Source organism: Myxine glutinosa, chromosome 7 (genome assembly GCF_964187855.1).
Source record: "Myxine glutinosa chromosome 7, kmMyxGlut1.1, whole genome shotgun sequence".
In the NCBI taxonomy this organism is placed as follows: Eukaryota; Metazoa; Chordata; class Myxini; order Myxiniformes; family Myxinidae; genus Myxine; species Myxine glutinosa.
Genome location: NC_136267.1, coordinates 43871242 through 43889255, shown reverse-complemented (window position 1 = coordinate 43889255; position 18014 = coordinate 43871242). Strand labels below are relative to the sequence as shown.

At 42.1% G+C, this 18014-nt stretch overlaps 1 protein-coding gene and 1 long non-coding RNA gene across 5 annotated transcripts in view; one reads left to right on the top strand and one right to left on the bottom strand.

The window, feature by feature from the left end:
* The window catches only part of SPRYD3 (SPRY domain containing 3), a gene marked incomplete at its 5' end in the record, with an annotated part of 464688 nt that overhangs the window by 303965 nt on the left and 142709 nt on the right, over window positions 1–18014 (bottom strand). For all 4 annotated transcript variants that reach the window (XM_078781590.1, XM_078781589.1, XM_078781592.1 and 1 more), the window contains 1 exon segment: window positions 8501–8695. In XM_078781590.1, the coding sequence (XP_078637716.1) occupies window positions 8501–8695 (195 nt within the window).
* Window positions 1–18014, top strand: part of LOC144892930 (uncharacterized) — an 84888-nt gene that overhangs the window by 30926 nt on the left and 35948 nt on the right. The window lies entirely within an intron of this gene.

The window sequence follows — 18014 nt, the reverse complement described above, 5'->3', positions numbered from 1 at the left end:
AAAACACAGAACGGCAAGATGAAAAAAATCCAAAAATAATGGGTTTAATGAAAATGATCGTGAAGCAATCAAAATGAAAGTTGAGGTAACTACAAGGCTCAGGTGAGGGACCCTCCATGTGGACTCAAATACAGACACAGGGAAAGATAAAGAAAATAAATTGTGTTATGTCGGCAGGCACTCAGCTTTGAGTTCCTATGAGGACGTTTGGGCACATGGTGGTCGTTCAGCAGGTCCCGCAAGTCGGCAAATGGTCCGAGCGTCAACGCGAACAAGATGGCGCCGCGTCGCTCTTTCGCGGCACTATGAACATGGGGCAATCTGTGCAGGCAGTCTCCTTTCACTCCCCACTCCACCCGAGACGCTACAAGCTCCCCGAACCGTCGCTTTATTGCTCCTCTTTCGACGGCCGCAACAATCTCCTCCTTGATAGCGCCAAAGGTCCGCAAAGGCTCTGAAATTCACTCCGCAGCGCACCTGGGCACGAAAACGCAGCCGTTCACCACTAAGCCAGCTCCAGAGAGAGAGAGAGAGAGACAGATTCTTCCTCTTCTGTTCTCGCTCATGAACCTTCCAACTCTCTGAGGTCACACCGACCAATCGCCGCATTCCATCCATTGCTCCATTGTCTGCCTCGACAAATCATGCATTTCGGGAGCGAGGCCTCACGGCCCTCTTCATCACCCAACGCCTTTTTCCTTACACGGTTGGTCGGGTGGGGTTTATTGTTGATCAGCATTTGTTGAGGTCTCTGTCGGCATTATCTCGGTTGTCGTGGTGTAATGGAGAAATTGCCTGGCTGGCCGAGTGAATGTAAAAAAACACAAGGGAAAAATCACAAGGGCCAATTACACACTGGGGAATTAATATTAAGCCCTGTCTAGTTAACACAAAAACCACGCACCTTATGGCGACATGCAAACACTTAACCTGACAGGTTCCCTACTTATTACATCAAGGTTCTTCTTATTCTTCGCACCGACAGTCCATGCTAAAATCTATACGATCCTAACTCCACAATGGTATTTCTTCCCTACCCCCACAAACATAACAATATACTGTATATATGTATACATATATGTATGTGTATATATATATATATATATATATATATATATATATATACATACATATATATATGTATAGATACACGGCATGGCCAAAGTATGTGGACACCCGAACATCACATCCGTATGTGCTCGTCGAACATCTCATTCCAAAATCATGGGCATTCATATGGAGTTGTTCCCCCCCTTTGCTGCTCTAACAGCCTCCACTCTTCTGGGAAGGCTTTCCACTAGATGTTGGAACATTGCTGCGGGGATTTGCTTCCATTCAGCCACAAGAGCATTAGTGAGGTCGGGCACTGATGTTGGGTGATTAGGCCTGGCTCGCTGATGTTGAGTGTTCCAATTCATCCCAAAGGTGTTGAATGGGGTTGAGGTCAGGGCTCTGTGCAGGCCAGTCAAGTTCTTCCACACCAATCTTGACAAACCCTTTCTGTATGGACTTCGCTTTGTGCACGGGGCATTGTCATGCTGAAACAGAAAAGTGCCTTCCCCAAACTGTTGCCACAAAGTTGGAAGCACACAATTCTATAATCTAGAATGTCATACAAAGTCTATAATGTCATTGTATGATGTAGCGTTAAGATTTCCCTTCACTGGAACTAAGGGGCCGAGCCCAAACCATGAAAAACAGCCCCAGACCATTATTCTTCCTCCACCAAACTTTACAGTTGACACTATGCATTTGGGCAGGTGGCGTTCTCCTGGCATCTGCCAAACCCAGATTCATCCATCGGGCTGCCAGAAGGTGAAGAGTGATTCATCACTCCAGAAGTTTGGTACGATTTCATAAAAGTTTGAGGGAATAGTTCAGTGACAACACAACACACACCTTGTGTGTGTGTGTGTGTGTGTGTGTGTGTGTGTGTGTGTGTGTGTGTGTGTGTGTGTGTGTCACAGTGAATTCAATTTCACACCAAATTCTAATTTGTGTTTCTTTATGTTAATGCAAGAAAGAAAATAAATGAAACCCCCAATTGCTCTGCAGTGTGGTGTTTGGAAAACAAAATCAAAGCATGACAGACAAGTTTACAGGGCAGACAGAGCAAGGACAAGTCAGGAAAATGAGCCCAGCATGCGTGTACAAGCTTTGCAATGGGACTAATCCCGAGGAGGGGAGAGCGCTTGGGTTTATGACCGGTTAGTGCACAAACCAGATTCAGCTCAAAGCGTGAGCAGAGTCTTCTATGGGATCTTTCAAGCCTGCCCTGTCTGGGCCCCTCAAGTGATTGCACAGATTCGCCAACTTCAATAACTTCCACTGACAGTGAAGCACAATGGAGATCATTGTGCCACTTTAGGAACGGTAAAGGCAATGTGAGCAACCGTAATATTATCGAGGGAGTGGTGTGCAGTGGGTTCCGACTTATCTGTCCCCTTTCACGAACATTCCCGAAGAAGTACAACATCGGCGATTCGGTGTACGCACTAAAGCCAAGAAAGCAGCAGGTGGTTCTATCGCAAAAATCAAGGTAGCTGCCCAGGCACCGTGCAGAAATGCAGTTACGCGACAATGGCGAGTGTCGTGTTGCTACCTGCCTGCCCCAAACTTTATGCTGGGATTCTAATAATAGCGGCTGCCTGTGGCTCGACACGAGCTCACCCAGAGCCAGAAATGTTCAGGGCACTTTCCACGAAGTTAAATCTTTGGTTTCGATGACAACATTAAGTTATGCTTTGGTTTGAACATTTGGCACTTGGTCAGTATCTACCACCAATACTGTGGTGCAAGAAAGTTCATTATGTGACGGCAATGTCGGTATTCCTGCAAACAAACAAACAGTTCCTCACAATTCTATCTCTTTTATACACACACACACACACACACACACACACACACACACACACACACACACACACACACACACACACACACACACACACACACACACACACACACACACACACACACACACACACACACACAATTGCAAATCTCAAACATAGTTTCTCCACCTAAAGCAAGAACGTTAACCCGTAAGCAATTGGTTCACGAGTTATCAAACAGAGTGACCACTATATGCGTCATATGTGTGCGTCTGTCTGTGTGTGTGTCTGTGTGTCCGTCTGTCCGCAGCAACACTTTACTTAATTTATCGATGTGAGGAAGTAAATGCTTTATAATGGTCATGTTGCATGTTCGGGTAACACCAATAAGATGTGGAAATAATCTATCAGGGCTGTTGAAAGAACACAATGAATGACCTTAATTTGAAATTTAAAAATTTGGAAACTTGAAAGAAATAACCACGAGTTTGAAGCCTTAATCTACATGCGAAAGGTGTGGAACAAAAGGTAATGCATCTTATCACAGCATATGAGCAACAAATACTGTTTGGTTCACGAGTTATCAAACAGAGTGACCACTATATTCGTCATGTGTGTGCGTCTGTCTGTGTGTGTGTCTGTGTGTATGTCTGTCCGCAGCATAACTACCCGATGATATCATCCGATCTTGATGAAACTTGGGTGGGAGGTCGATATCATGATCTCGTTGTGTCCTGCCGAGAGTGGGCGTATTGCGCCCATTGTGGGCGGAGCCACGCCCGAAAAAGATGTCTTTTTAAGGGGTAATCGAGTTCAAGCTACATCTTCTCCGAGGGAGTTGGTGGAATCTGACAGGGGTTTCGGTATTTGGTTAGGCCAATGTCACGTGTCTAGCCCCACGGAGCTCGATTTTTCATTTTCGCCCCAAGGTCAAGGTCACAAGGTCACGAAATTTAGAAAAGTCGATTTTTGATGGTTTAATTACATTGTTCGCTTCCTGATAGGGTGAAATGTCGTACATGATCTTATATAATTATCACATACATCATGAAATACAAGTTTTCCAACAAATTTCAGAATCTTCGACCTTTGACCTTTGAAAATCACAAAGTTCAAATTTTCAAAGTTTTTTTTATTTTATACAAGATCGAGGCTCGTGAAAGAGCTAACATTAATCACACAAAAAGTCAAACCGACACACAAAACACAAAAAATAAGGGGAGCAGTAGACAAGATGGGGAAGGACACAAACACAACATTTGAGAGCAGGGACATCGAGAGATCTGTGGGAGGGAGAGGGCTTGGGGGGAGGAAGAGATATAAAACACATGGACACTGCTAGGACTCCCAGGAAAGAAGTTGGTATTTCAAAAAAGTGGATCTGGGGTGAATTAGCAGGGGTAGAAAAGATCAAGGTTTTGGATGGGGTGACATAGCCATAAGAGATGGTGGTGAGCAGCTGCTTTAAAGACCTGCAGGGAGGAGAGGGATTGAACAGAGTGAGGGAGTTTGTTCCAGAGGCGGGAGAAAAGAGGAATGAAGGAGTGAAGGTGAGCAGACAGTCTTGATTTCGGCAGTTTAACCATAAGAGGGTTGCAGGCAGATCTTGTGCGACCTGTAGGAATATTTGGGGGACAGAGCGCAGAGAGAGCTGGGGGAGCAAGGCCGGAGAGGAGTCGGTAGAAGACAGAAAGACCACCAACCAGCCTGCGGTGAGTGAGTGAAAGGCCCTCGGAGTTAGGCCCCTCAATACTTTGTATAGGTGTTCTTGTGCAGTATGCTGAATGACAATGAGGTGATGAGGAAACGATTTAAACTCAGAGGATATGCGGTGCATAAGGAAAGACTGTTTGGACTACCATTGCATTTACAAAAGGCCCAAATGTGAAAATGTAAATACTACTAGATACTAATAAAATGAAAACGTCAAATATATATCTTTGGAATGGCAACAGTGTTTGATTGGTAGTTGTTGCTTGAATATAGAGGCATGGTAAAGTCGGTTTAAATCTCACAAAGGTTTGTACTTAAAATAAAAACTGATAAAGTACAGTATTTTGGGCGCAGTGCTAATTTGAGCCACTGCCTCTCAGAGCATGGTCAAGCCAGTAGAGGAGAGGTTGAGCTAGTAAAACTGTCAAGAATGATATAATAACGAATTACAGTTGTAGTGTGCTGCATATGCCCATGGGGGATGGCATTGAGTGCCACTGCCTGGTGTTTAAGCTGCAGAACGACAATCTAGAAAAACTTTCTGAGCTGCAATTTTTGTCTCTTGGCTGTTGTAGTAATTACAAACAGTTTGATTGTGCGACAGATACCAAGTGTTGGTCCATATCAAAAAATCTGTTTGGCCAAAATGGCCATTTGATTAAAATCACGCAATAGCAACAATCAGGTGTCAATCGTGTGTGTGTGTGTGTGTGTGTGTGTGTGTGTGTGTGTGTGTGTGTGTGTGTGTGTGTGTGTGTATAGGCATGCATGCACAAATACACACACACACATCTAGTTTTTTTCATTTCTGTTCCTCACAATTCTATCTCTCTCTTTTATTCACACACACACACACACACACACACACACACACACACACACACACACACACACACACACACACACACACACACACAATTAATTGTACAGTATCGGTTGTTCCTAAACTTAAATATAAATAATTTAAAGGATTGTTGTAAATGATGTTAATTTCACAACATCCCATATTCAACTTTATTTAAATTGTAAACCTCAAACATAGTTTCTCCACCTAAAGCAAGAGCCTTAACCCGTAAGCAATTGACTAGTTCCCCGACTGCACGGATCATCAGCTGGGCGCCGTTCTTCCTCGAGGTTTCAATACTTTCAGCTCAGGACCTCTCCAAACGGCGGATCCACAACCTCGATCATGGATCCACATCAATAGATGATACATCAGTAGATCCACAACCTCGATCATGGATCCACATCAATAGATGGTACATCAGTAGATCCACAACCTCGATCATGGATCCACATCAATAGATGGTACATCAGTAGATCCACAACCTCGATCATGGATCCACATCAATAGATGGTACATCAGTAGATCCACAACCTCGATCATGGATCCACATCAATAGATGATACATCAGTAGAGCCACAACCTCGATCATGGATCCACATCAATAGATGGTACATCAGTACATCCACAACCTCGATCATGGATCCACATCAATAGATGGTACATCAGTAGAGCCACAACCTCGATCATGGATCCACATCAATAGATGGTACATCAGTAGATCCACAACCTCGATCATGGATCCACATCAATAGATGGTACGTCAGTAGATCCACAACCTCGATCATGGATCCACATCAATAGATGGTAAATCAGTAGATCCACAACCTCAGTTGCGTCCAGGCAGTCAGTCAACCCATCAATGCAACATCACTTATTCCAACTTTACTCGCAATAGGATTTAATGTATTGTCATATATTTACAGTAAAACTGTGACACACACACACACACACACACACACACACACACACACACACACACACACACACACACACACCCACGCACACACACACACACACACACCTCGTTTTTCATTTCTGTTCCTCACAATTCTATCCCTTTCTTTCATTCACAGACATACACACACACACACACACACACACACACACACACACACACACACACACACACACACACACACACACACACACACACACACACACACACACACACACCTTAGATATTTCGCATTTTTCTACTTTCTGTTCAAAGCAAATATGCCTTTATGGAAAATATAATTGTATTCAAATAATCAAATGTATACACAAGTAACATGCCATGATATAAACGAAAAGAGTGTTCACCCTTTTCTTTCAAAACCAGTGAAATTCTTCTTGGAACACTTTCAAATAATTTTGTTCTAACCTCTTGTGGAATGGTGTTCCATGCTTCTTCCAAGACCTTCCAAAGATCATCTAAGTTTCTGGGATTATTTTTTCCCTTTTTCTTTGTCCAAATAGTTCTGGAATGCAGCTTGAAAGTTCTTGAGATTTTGCCTTTGAGGCGTCATTCCATACATTTCAGCTTCCTCTTTCTTTTGCAAATAAGTTTTAATTACTCCTGATGAGTATTTTGAATCATTGTCTCCATGTAAGATGAAGTTATATGGTGGATTAAAATTTGTTTGTACCTTTCTGCAGTCAATAAACCATCAACTTGCGGCAAATTTCTAACAACACTGCAGGGTATGCACCCACCCACCCCCCCCCCCCCCCCCCCACACATGAATTGAACATGCTTAATTGTTGGCTTCAAGCAAGACTCTTTATGTTTCCATTCTTAATCGTCTCACATATCCTGTCTTTGATTGGATCCATAAAACTAACACTTTGACTCTTCTATCCAAAGCAACTTTGACCATTGTTCCATAGTTCAATTTCTGTGTAATTGTCAATATTTTAACCTTTTACTCTCGTTCCCCTTTCTTAACACAAGTTTTCTTACTGAAACACATCCTTTAAGTCTTGATTTCAAAAGTGACCTTCATACTGTTGATGGACGGACAACGAACGACACCTGAACCTTCTGCCAGTTCTGTTGTTAATTGAACACGCGTCTTCTTTCTATTCCTTAAAGATATCATTTTCAAGTATTGCTTTGTTTTATGATCTTCTTCTCAAACTTTAGCCGTTTTGTTTGAAGCAAACAGTTAATGTTGATGTATCTGTATTCAGCAGTATGAAAAGTGGGCTTTTAGCTTTATGGATGTGTGGAGAGGAACACCTGATGTTAATGATGAGGAACACCTGACAATGAGTCATTGATTACATTCGATTGGTAAATGTGATGGATTATCGACTCCAACACTTAATATTAGCTGCCCATGTATCGTTTACTTTGAGTTTCTGGGATTGCAAGTTTTAAAAAGATTCTGATTAAAATGAATTAAAGATTGTTGAATGACAAGCTTGGCTTCTTCTCACCCAAAATAAGATGTATTATAACATTGTGATAATGGTATGAAACACTAGTGAAGGTTTCGAGTGAATTGTTGATGTTCATAAACATCCGTGTATTACAACTCATGAATGTATCTAAAGTTTTACACAGCACGTTATACATACATAGGTATATGCGTACACATATGCCACACCTTTATATATTAAAATTAATGTGGGTTGGGGATCTGCTGTTGTCGGTAATAGACTGATGTGGCTCCGTGACCGCAGTTGGGGATCCGCCATTTTGAGAGGTTCTGGGGTGAAAGGATCGAAACCTCGAGGAAGAACGGTGCCCAGCTGATGTTGCGGTCGGGAAAATAGTCAATTTTTAAAATTCTATTTCTGAGCTGAGATGAGAATTTTGAGCTGAAATTTCTGAGCTGAAAAAAGAAGCTGAGATGAGAAAGTAGGTAATATGAGAAGTACCTACTACTTTCTTCACCGACAATATACATACATGTTTAAATGCTTAGGTCAATGGGCATGATGGCACAACTAACAAGTGCATCGACAAAGTACCACAAAACTCGCTGGTGTCACCTCATTGGTCACATGGGATGAGATGATGTTTCCGACATGACAGAAACTTATATTTTACTTGAATCCCATTCGACTGCTGGGTATTTCCATGCAAATTCACATCATAAATTTGAGAATTTTTTCTTACCGGGCCCACGAGACGCACATTATGCAGACGTGACCACTCATCCTCAGGGCCATCCACCATCATGACATCATCACGAACACCAGCGCCACCCTGCCATTGAGCATGCAACTCAAGCTGTACCACTTCTCCAGCCGAACACATGCTCACGGCAGGGAAAAGGCCTTCTGCGGGCATTGGCACTGACAGAGAGCCCAACTGCAAACACAAGCAGGACAAATGGATCTGTCAAAAATGTTTTGACAAAATAAAAATGTATATATTTATTTAAAAAATTAATGTATATATATTTATTTTTTCGACGACCTAAATTCTATTATTATCAATTATATTATTATATATATATATATATATTATGTTGCAATTCTTTTAAAATTGCCAGCATCAAGTAAAAGTGGATCCCAGGAACTTTCAAAATTTTAATCAAAAATATAACTGATGTGAATGAAGTTACTTTTCTCAGTACAAGATCCACAATGTTTTTGTGCATCTACCTACACCCCCTCCAAAAAAAACTTCCTTTTTATTATTCCTGAAGATGATGGTGAATCTCATGAAACATCAGTATAACTGTATTGTAATAGCATATTTGTTACATACATTGGATGCTCCCACAGAGATTATTATGTCAATGGCCAAATGGCACTTCAGCTGTATCAATTTACCAGCTGAGTGTAAGAGAATGGCATCACCCCATCCAACACATGACCATGAACATTCACTGCCAAGCAATGTCCATGGCAACTTTATTGACATTGCACAACACAAAGCCACCAGAGGACCATACCGTACTGTGTCCTTACTACCTCAGGTGATTATCAAGGACTTGTAGAGCATCATGGGGTTTATTAAGCCACCCAGTAACAGATATCTGCAGGTCAGGGTATCTACTTGGCCTCAACAACGGCAATGCACATTATAAACGGCAATACATTTCACAAGGTATTGAAAGCTAATCAATGCACTTTCCTGTGCCACCATACATTACGGAAAGACATGTTGATGTATTAGTTATACCCGAAGTACATTTACAATTCTACGTACTACTTATGACATTCGAGCATACTTAAAACAGACAAAACAAATGCCTGGATTTATTTTCAAAGATACAGGAGGAAGGCTTCTGACGCTCATTCAACCTGCCTGACTGCCTGCAATGGTATACATACCTCTTTGGGTAAGCACCAAAAATATAGCACAGAATTAGCCAAGAGCAAATGGCTACTGAGTGTACAGCACAACTGTTGGTAAAATGTACCCAAACTCACACAATGCAAGGTACTTCAGCAGCCATTTAATGAACTAATGTTCTGGCAAGTTATTAACCATAACTAGCTGGAGGAGTGGCATGGAATAGCTTGCATTACTTTTAAGGAAGATTTCTAGACCTCCGCAAACAAAGGCATTTAGGAACCAGGTGAGCCAAGCTCAACAAGCAGCTGGTTTGGACATCAATGATTGTTGTGATTTATTATAACACATTTAAGTCGATTAAGCCAAAACAGTTAAGTCTCAAGAAGTGTCTGAAGTCACATAACTTCATTTTAATCCACAACATATTTATATGACCTTCCTATGTTACCCACTCCACCCTTCGCACCCTTTTTGCACCTTTTCATCCTTGCTCCATTATTTTTCCTTTTCCATATTTAATTTTTTTTTTATATGTTGAAGGCTCCAGTCACGGACTAAATAGTCCTCATCGAGGACACGCCTTAAAACCAGGCCGTTGTTGAGGCCATTCATAAAATGAAAAAAGAAATCCAATCAACACAATTATTTTGCATACAGCTGGGCAAATATGGCTCTATCAAGTCGCAGATTAAAGCTGAGTATCTTGTATTTGTCAAATCTTAAGACTACCGAGCCTCGAATTGACTCGAGAGTCAAAAGATGCGACTCGATTCTGACTCAGGTCGGAGCTTCCGATTTTAATACGACAGCTCAAAATAATGCACGGATTGCAATTTTTAAATAAGTTCCATTTTTTAACCAATTCTAAATAATATAATTAGCTTTCTTCAAACCGACAATACTGACAAAGATATAGCAGGTTCTGACCCTGCAGCTGGTCATGAGGTTATTATTATTATTATTATAAGGCCAGATGTTCAGTTCAGCACCTGTTTGCATCAGCCTTTGCTCAAACTTCCATTATCTGACAATGCCTTCTCGATAAAAATTACTTCGAGCATTTGCTACATAAATCAATCTAGCTACTCATGATGCCCATGAAAAATGAAAATATATTCAGGATAGTTCTGGCAACAGAGCCACAAAGGTATGGATCAATGTCACTCAGTGGCAAAGGGGGCAGCTGCCAATGCAGCAAACACCCGGTGTCCTTCCCCTACACCCACAAACTCTCACATTCCACCAGCCCCCACCTTTCAACACAGCTGTCTATAAAAGCCTTTCAGGGAATCCAAGACAACAGCCGAGGGAAAAAAATAATTAAAAGGGGGCTCAGCTTCTGCCTGCTCGCACGAGTAGAGAAGGCATTGCCCCAGACAGCATGTATTCATCAAGGTTAAAAGTTACCAGTTTCAAAACAAAACCATCAGCTTTAGGTCCATACAAGAGGCTATAAAAGGTTTCTGCAAATTAAGAAAAAGGACAAATTATAGACAAAACAATCAGCTATGTCATAACATATTTATATATCAAAACACAAATACAACAAATTTTGCCCGTTGATCATTTCTAATTTGTCTGGAAAACAAGGAACAGTGGCAATCCATCTTAACGTATTGCTTTGAGAATTTGTTTTGTCAAAAGTAAAAATTGGCTGTCATCGGAAGCACTGCTTACTTCAGGCTCACCTATTCCATGCCGAACACTGGAAGGCTCACACAAAAGAGATGATCCTTAAGCAAGATCAGTGAACAAAGATACAGATATGCAATCTAACCTCCTTCAGGAGGGAATCCAAAGGAACAAGCAAGGCCACATGCCTGCATATGGATGATATTTAAAAAAAATTTGCACCAAACAATGAAAAACTAGGAAGCATCTCACAATGCACAGCCTGTCTACGTCCGCTTTGTACTCGAAACAAGCTTGATGAAAACGACACTTCGAAAAAATTGCACATTTAATTAATTACTCTTCTCCATATTCTCTTATTCAGAGTTGTTGTTTTTTTTTTGACGACAAAAGCTCAAATGGTAAATATGTTATGGCCTGGACAGACACACCAAAGCGCAATGGTAAATAAATAAACACGGAAGTGATTTTTTTTTTTTTTTAAACGGGGTGTCTCACGCTTGACGCACTGTGACGGACATAATGAAGGTGATTTATAGTCACTATGACTTTGTACTTTCACGTTTTGACTCAATATTTAATGATTTTCTCCATATTCCAATAATAAAGGTTTGTTGAAAATTTGATGACGCAAGCTCAAATTCTAAGGTTTTGGCTTGGACAGACGAACACGCACGCACGCGATTGCAAAACCCCATCTCCCGCTGTGAGGAGGGACTTAACAGGACAGTAAAAACTGGTGAAACTTGGGTCCAATATGCAGAAAAGGATTTCAGACGAGACAAATGTGGAAAATGCACGTTCTAAGCAGACAAGGCGGCAAAAAATAAGATTTTTTAACCACCTAAAAGAACAATACAAGATTCCAGCAACCAAAATTCCAGCAACCAGCAGAAGCAGGCAGAAGCCAGCAACCAAAATATAATTTTTGGGGAGACGATGTCTGTGGTTTTTTATTTCAATCAATACACCATTGAAAATACTAGCTACAATGCCTATATAAAGTCTACGCCCCCTTTAAAATTCATCACCTTTTGTTGCCCTGTAGCCTGAAATTAAAAAGCATTAAACCAGACTTTTCCACCTTTATTTACACATCGTAACCCACAACTACCAAGTGAAAAAACAAATCCTACAAATTTTAGAAAATTTATTTAAAATACCAAACGAGAATATATTGGTTGGACAAGTGTCCGCCCCCTTGAGTTAATACTTGGTGAAAGCACATTTGACAGCAATTACAGATGTGAGTCTGTTGGAATGGGTCTTTACCAACTTTGCACACCTTGATTTGGGCAGCATTCGCCCCTTCTTCTGCACAAAACTGTTCAAGCTCAGTCAAGTGGTGTGGGGAGCGTTGATGGACAACAATCTTCAAGTCATGCCACAGATTTTCAATTGGATTTAGGTCGGTGCTCTGACTGGGCCACTTAAGGACATTTACCTTTTTGTTCCTTAGCCACTCCAGTGTAACTTTGGCTGTGTGCTTTGGGTCATTGTCATGGTGAAAAGTGAGCTTCCATCCAAATTTCAACTTAATTGCAGAGGGCAGCAGGTTTTCCTCGAGGATTTTTCTGTATTATGCTCCAACCACTTCCGCTTCTATCCTGACAAGTGCCCTAGTCCCTGCTGATGAAAAACATCCCCATAACATGATGCTGCCATAACCATGCTTCACAGTAGGAATGGTTTTCTTTGGGTGATGATCAAAGTTAGGAACTCAAAATAATCTACAAGTGTAATTAACTTCTGTTTTTACAATGAGACATGCATAAATAACTGTTTTAAATAATGAAGCTCAAAACGCTAGAAAAATGGAAGAATTTGTTTTTTTTTTCATCTGCCAGAGTGAGGTTTATGGAGGAGCAAGGTTAAATTGACAGTGTGATAGTGGGACAACAATTGGGCACAAGCAGCAAGGGAAAAACGAACAAGAAAGGAAGAGAGAGAATGGGAGAAAACACTGAATCCAGCAACTATTAAAGCGGGTTGGGTTAATAGTGTTAATGGGGATTAGATGTGCTTCAGAAGTGCTAGATGTGCTTCAGGAATGCCTGAATGTGCTTCAGGAATGCCTGAATGTGCTTCAGAGGCCTTCTTTCATGGGTCAGGATGGGGATATGACACGACTTGGCAGTCCACTGCATGAATGGAGGCCTGGAGGGAAGAATGGGAAAGAATGGCTCTGGAAGGCAGTTTCATAGATGAGAGAAGGACAAGGAAGGTGACATGTGCAGTCAGCTTGGATTTGGAATTTTAATCAGAAGGGGATCACTGGAAGAATGGGTGCATTTTGGAGTTTCAGGGCAGAGCCAGAGTACTGAGAGAGCAGCAGGTACTAAACAGAGAAGAGATGGGCGGTAGAAATGAGAGAGAGACCACCAACCTGTCCAAGATGTAAAAGCAAGACTTTGTGTTTCGACGTCATCACGGGAGATTCCAACAATGCTGAGAGCTTTAGATTTCACCGAATTAAGGAGACACAAATGTGATGGTGAGGTGCCAGCTTATGGGGATGCAGGACTTCATTGAGCAATGGACAAAGGCCTTATAGACTGGGAGTAGCTCTGATTTCCCAAGGAAAGCCTAGGATTGATGGAGGATGCCCAGTCTGTGGCTGGCTCTGGAGGTCAGCTTTGTTATGTGGTTGACCTAAGAGAGGTCATGACTGATGGTGAGGCCAAGAATATTCAAGACTGCACCTCTTCCATTGGATGATCATGGAAATAAACAGTGGTGTTCATTTGATGAATACTCAGAACAACAGGGTGAGACTGTAGGATTTTTCAGGATTGAAGGACATGTTCCATTTATCAGACAAGGATCTAATCAATTTGAGATCAGCAGTATGCCTAGCAGTGGGTTGGGGGTATTGGAGGACACAGTGTGCAGCTGTCTGCAAAAAGGAAGAAAAGGTTTTCCAGAGCATCAGAGGGATCATTTTTATAGGTGAGGAACAAGATTGTGCCAGGAGAGGGGAGGAGAGGGTTCCAATGATGGCAACACATTGACTGTATGAGTGGAGAGAGTCAGAAATCCAGGCATGAAGGTTGCCTTCTGTGCCACAGGCAGAGAGCTTTGGCAGGGTAAAACAAGATGTACTAGACTGTGTTAAATGCTTGAAATATGTCCAATGAGAAGATTCTGAGCTCTTCATTGAAATTTAGAGCCTCCACCCATTACTGAGAAAGGAGCAGCAGCATGTCTGCAATTGAGTGACCAGGAAATGTTCCAAACTCATGGTCAGAGATCAAGCTGTTTGATAAAAGAAACGACTAGACATCAAGAGAAATTATAGATTCCTTGACTTTGCTTATCATTGGAAGCTCACTGGTCTATATAGTTGATCATCATCATCATTTCATATGTAGCCTGTGGGTGCTGGTTTGCATCATTCATGGGACCGCGGCTGTGCAGGGGATAGCTCGCCTACTCTTCGCAAATTATACCATGGGATCTTTAACATCCACCAATTAATGCTAGCAGATGGGACGACACACACACTGATAAATCACCCTGCCTGTGAAACACTGGGATGACTGTTTATATCTGGATTTGAGATTCGAACCAAGGCTATACAGCTTTGAACCGAGTGTGCATACCTCTAGGATTAATAGGTAATATTGATTTATAGGATCTATTTTTGCACCCTTCTTATTGATGGAAGCGAAATGTTGGCTGACGTCCAGGCCGATGGGAGGTGGCCAAAGGAAGAGAGACAGAATAGGCCAGCCAAAGGGGAAGCGAGAACAGCAGAACAGGATTTGAGAACATATGCACTGATGCCTTGGGGGCCCATTACTGAAGCAGGATCAAGACTGGATGGAACCTTCTCTATTTTCTCGGGATACAAGGTCCAGTATACAGTTGGCACGATACCGAAAATGAGGACAGAGCGTGATGGATTGTGTTCATGAGATATGGAGGAAACAGCGGTCTGTTTTACCCTGGACAGAGTTTGCAGTAATGCCATTTGAGGAGACAGAGAGACAGAGAGACAGAGAGACAGAGAGACAGAGACAGAGACAGAGACAGAGACAGAGACAGAGAGAGAGAGAGAGAGAGAGAGAGAGAGAGAGAGAGAGAGAGAGAGTGAAGGTTGAGTATACAGCATATACAGACTTGAAAAGGCACCACCATGAGTTGGAGGAAGGAGCGTGATTGGGCAGTAAAGCATTGAGATTTGACCATGAGTTGGAGGAAAGAGCATGATTGGTCAGTTCAGCATTGAGATTTGACCATGAGTTGGAGGAAGGAGTGTGATTGGGCAGTTCAGCATTGAGATTTGACCATGAGTTGGAGGAAGGAGCGTGATTGGGCAGTTCAGCATTGAGAGTTGTCCATGAGTTGGAGGAAGGAGGACAGTTCAGCATTGAGATTTGACCATGAGTTGGAGGAAGGAGGACAGTTCAGTATTGAGATTTGACCATGAGTTGGAGGAAGGAGGACAGTTCAGCATTGAGATTTGACCATGAGTTGGAGGAAGGAGGACAGTTCAGCATTGAGATTTGACCATGAGTTGGAGGAAGGAAGACAGTTCAGCATTGAGATTTGACTATGAGTTGGAGGAAGGAAGACAGTTCAGCATTGAGATTTGACCATGAGTTGGAGGAAGGAGGACAGTTCAGCATTGAGATTTGACCATGAGTTGGAGGAAGGAGGACAGTTCAGCATTGAGATTTGACCATGAGTTGGAGGAAGGAAGACAGTTCAGCATTGAGATTTGACTATGAGTTGGAGGAAGGAGGACAGTTCAGCATTGAGATTTGACCATGAGTTGGAGGAAGGAAGACAGTTCAGCATTGAGATTTGACCATGAGTTGGAGGAAGGAGGACAGTTCAGCATTGAGATTTGACCATGAGTTGGAGGAAGGAGCGTGATTGGGCAGTTCAGCATTGAGATTTGACCATGAGTTGGAGGAAGGAGGACAGTTCAGCATTGAGATTTGACCATGAGTTGGAGGAAGGAAGACAGTTCAGCATTGAGATTTGACTATGAGTTGGAGGAAGGAAGACAGTTCAGCATTGAGATTTGACCATGAGTTGGAGGAAGGAGGACAGTTCAGCATTGAGATTTGACCATGAGTTGGAGGAAGGAGGACAGTTCAGCATTGAGATTTGACCATGAGTTGGAGGAAGGAAGACAGTTCAGCATTGAGATTTGACTATGAGTTGGAGGAAGGAGGACAGTTCAGCATTGAGATTTGACCATGAGTTGGAGGAAGGAAGACAGTTCAGCATTGAGATTTGACCATGAGTTGGAGGAAGGAGGACAGTTCAGCATTGAGATTTGACCATGAGTTGGAGGAAGGAAGACAGTTCAGCATTGAGATTTGACCATGAGTTGGAGGAAGGAAGACAGTTCGGCATTGAGATTTGACCATGAGTTGGAGGAAGGAGGACAGTTCAGCATTGAGATTTGACCATGAGTTGGAGGAAGGAAGACAGTTCAGCATTGAGATTTGACCATGAGTTGGAGGAAGGAGGACAGTTCAGCATTGAGATTTGACCATGAGTTGGAGGAAGGAGGACAGTTCAGCATTGAGATTTGACCATGAGTTGGAGGAAGGAAGACAGTTCAGCATTGAGATTTGACCATGAGTTGGAGGAAGGAAGACAGTTCGGTATTGAGATTTGACCATGAGTTGGAGGAAGGAAGACAGTTCAATGAGATTTGACCATGAGTTGGAGGAAGGAGGACAGTTCAGTATTGAGATTTGACCATGAGTTGGAGGAAGGAAGACAGTTCAGCAATGAGATTTGACCATGAGTTGGAGGAAGGAGGACAGTTCAGTATTGAGATTTGACCATGAGTTGGAGGAAGGAGGACAGTTCAGCATTGAGATTTGACCATGAGTTGGAGGAAGGAGGACAGTTCAGTATTGAGATTTTCAAGATGGTATTTTCTGCTATGCCTCAAGATGGACACAATTGTTGCAAGCCTTATGGATGAACTAAAGTTGTCCTCAGTCAGGTAAACGTTCCATGTGGAGAAAGCAAGCTGCTTGACTGCAGCTGCCTCCCCACAGGATTAATTGTACCAGGGTCTAGATATGCGGTATAGGATGGCTGTAGTTGGGATGGGATCAACCGTAAAAATAATCAATTGTAAAAGTGTTCCCAGGTAGAATCAATTCAGATGCATGGACATGGGAGCCCAATCTTTTTTGAGAGAGGGCAGATTGCAATGCTTGACAGTTGATCTATTCAAACAGCCACATTTTATGTCATTGTGGTTGCTCCCTTACGATCGCCAGAGAGATACTGTACATACATTGACAAGAGAATGTTCAGCAGAGCGTAAATGGGCAGAAAAGAGATTAGGTGGAAAGTTAGCCATTACTAGGTACAGGAGAGAGAAGCATCAGCACAAATCATTATATCAGTTGCACAGCACAACAAAAATCACAATTTTGTTTGATCTCTCTGAAAAATGTTTTTATTAGCAGTTTTAAAAAAATAGAAAATTGAAATCAAGGGAGACAACTCTAATGCAAAAAAATTTGAACCCAACCCATCCTACTAACTCAATATACCATTTACAACAACTCGCACTCCCTACAATTTATCCAAATCAAATTTTTATGAAGATGACATTGATTGATCACCTACCTCATTCTCATCGACCCTCTCTGAAAAAATGTCCACTTCTCCCTTCGTTGACCTCCACACCCCTTCTGACCTCACTGACTACTACAACCACACTCTCTCCTCCTGCCTTGACCAACTTGCGCCTATAAAAACCAAAACA